The sequence below is a fragment of the Nerophis lumbriciformis genome, linkage group LG13 (genome assembly GCF_033978685.3).
Source record: "Nerophis lumbriciformis linkage group LG13, RoL_Nlum_v2.1, whole genome shotgun sequence".
Lineage (NCBI taxonomy): Eukaryota > Metazoa > Chordata > Actinopteri > Syngnathiformes > Syngnathidae > Nerophis > Nerophis lumbriciformis.
The window spans coordinates 1,457,501-1,458,448 of NC_084560.2; the positions used below are offsets into that span (position 1 = coordinate 1,457,501).

At 37.4% G+C, this 948-nt stretch overlaps 1 protein-coding gene across 3 annotated transcripts in view; it reads left to right on the forward strand.

Annotated features, from left to right (window-relative positions):
- dnajb2 (DnaJ heat shock protein family (Hsp40) member B2) overlaps positions 1-948 on the forward strand; it is a 59,088-nt gene extending 58,140 nt beyond the window's left edge. For 2 of the 3 annotated variants that reach the window (XM_061971817.1, XM_061971818.1), the window contains 2 exons: positions 631-688; positions 751-948. In XM_061971817.1, the coding sequence (XP_061827801.1) occupies positions 631-659 (29 nt within the window). In that variant the 3' untranslated portion in view covers positions 660-688; positions 751-948. Of the gene's footprint in view, positions 1-630; positions 694-750 lie in introns of all 3 variants that reach the window. The other variant, XM_061971819.1, reaches the window with a different exon arrangement.

Genomic DNA, 948 nt, shown 5'->3' on the forward strand with positions numbered 1-948 from the left:
TATATCATATATATAATATAATGTATTATACTGTATATCATATATATAATATAATGTATTATACTGTATATCAAAGCTACATTTGCAGTCTCTCCTAGTACCTTAAAGGTATAATCCATCATTATTATTATTATTATTATTATCTTGCTGAAAGCAACATGAATAAGTGCCAACAACCTCAACTATTTCATCATTTCCACTGAAATGTCTTTTTGCATTCTAGTAGCACCTGTCAATATACAGTAAGTACAGTATTTACTTTATTGATCAAGTAGCACCTGTCAATATACAGTAAGTACAGTATCTACTTTATTGATCAAGTAGCACCTGTCACGTACAGTAAGTACAGTAGCTACTTTATTGATCAAGCATTGCCAGAGTCTCTTGAGGTCTCAAACAAATCCACTTTGACTTTGAATTGTTGAGAGAAGGAAGAGAAGAGAAAGAGCTTTGAAAGTAAATGTTTGTTGTTGTTGTTGTTGAAAGTCAATAAGAAATAAAGTCTGAGCCCAAAGAGGAGTTTGTTGTTTTGCTTAGTGACCTAGTAAATGTCATCTGACCTAGTAAATGTCATCTGACCTTGTTTGTCCTTGACCTGCACCTGGCCAACAGCTGTTCTCACTGTTGCAGACTCCGACTTTAAGGCCTTCACCAGCTGACCTGACCTCGCCTCACCTTGGCCACCTGGGTAAAGTGCACACCTTTCTTGCCTCTGCTTCTCACTCACACATGGCCTTTCTGCTCCTGCAGGTCAGAGGTCATTACCCATGATGCACCATGTTACACCAGTGCAGTGTTTATGTCCGTGAAGGAGGGGAAATGACTTTACGCATCTCTGAATCTTATTTTGTGAGAGAAATAAAACCTTGTACAGGCTGTGAGAAAATGATCAACTAGTAAGAGAACATATTGTAACTCCAGGGAAATAAAGTATTTCCTTCAGACTTG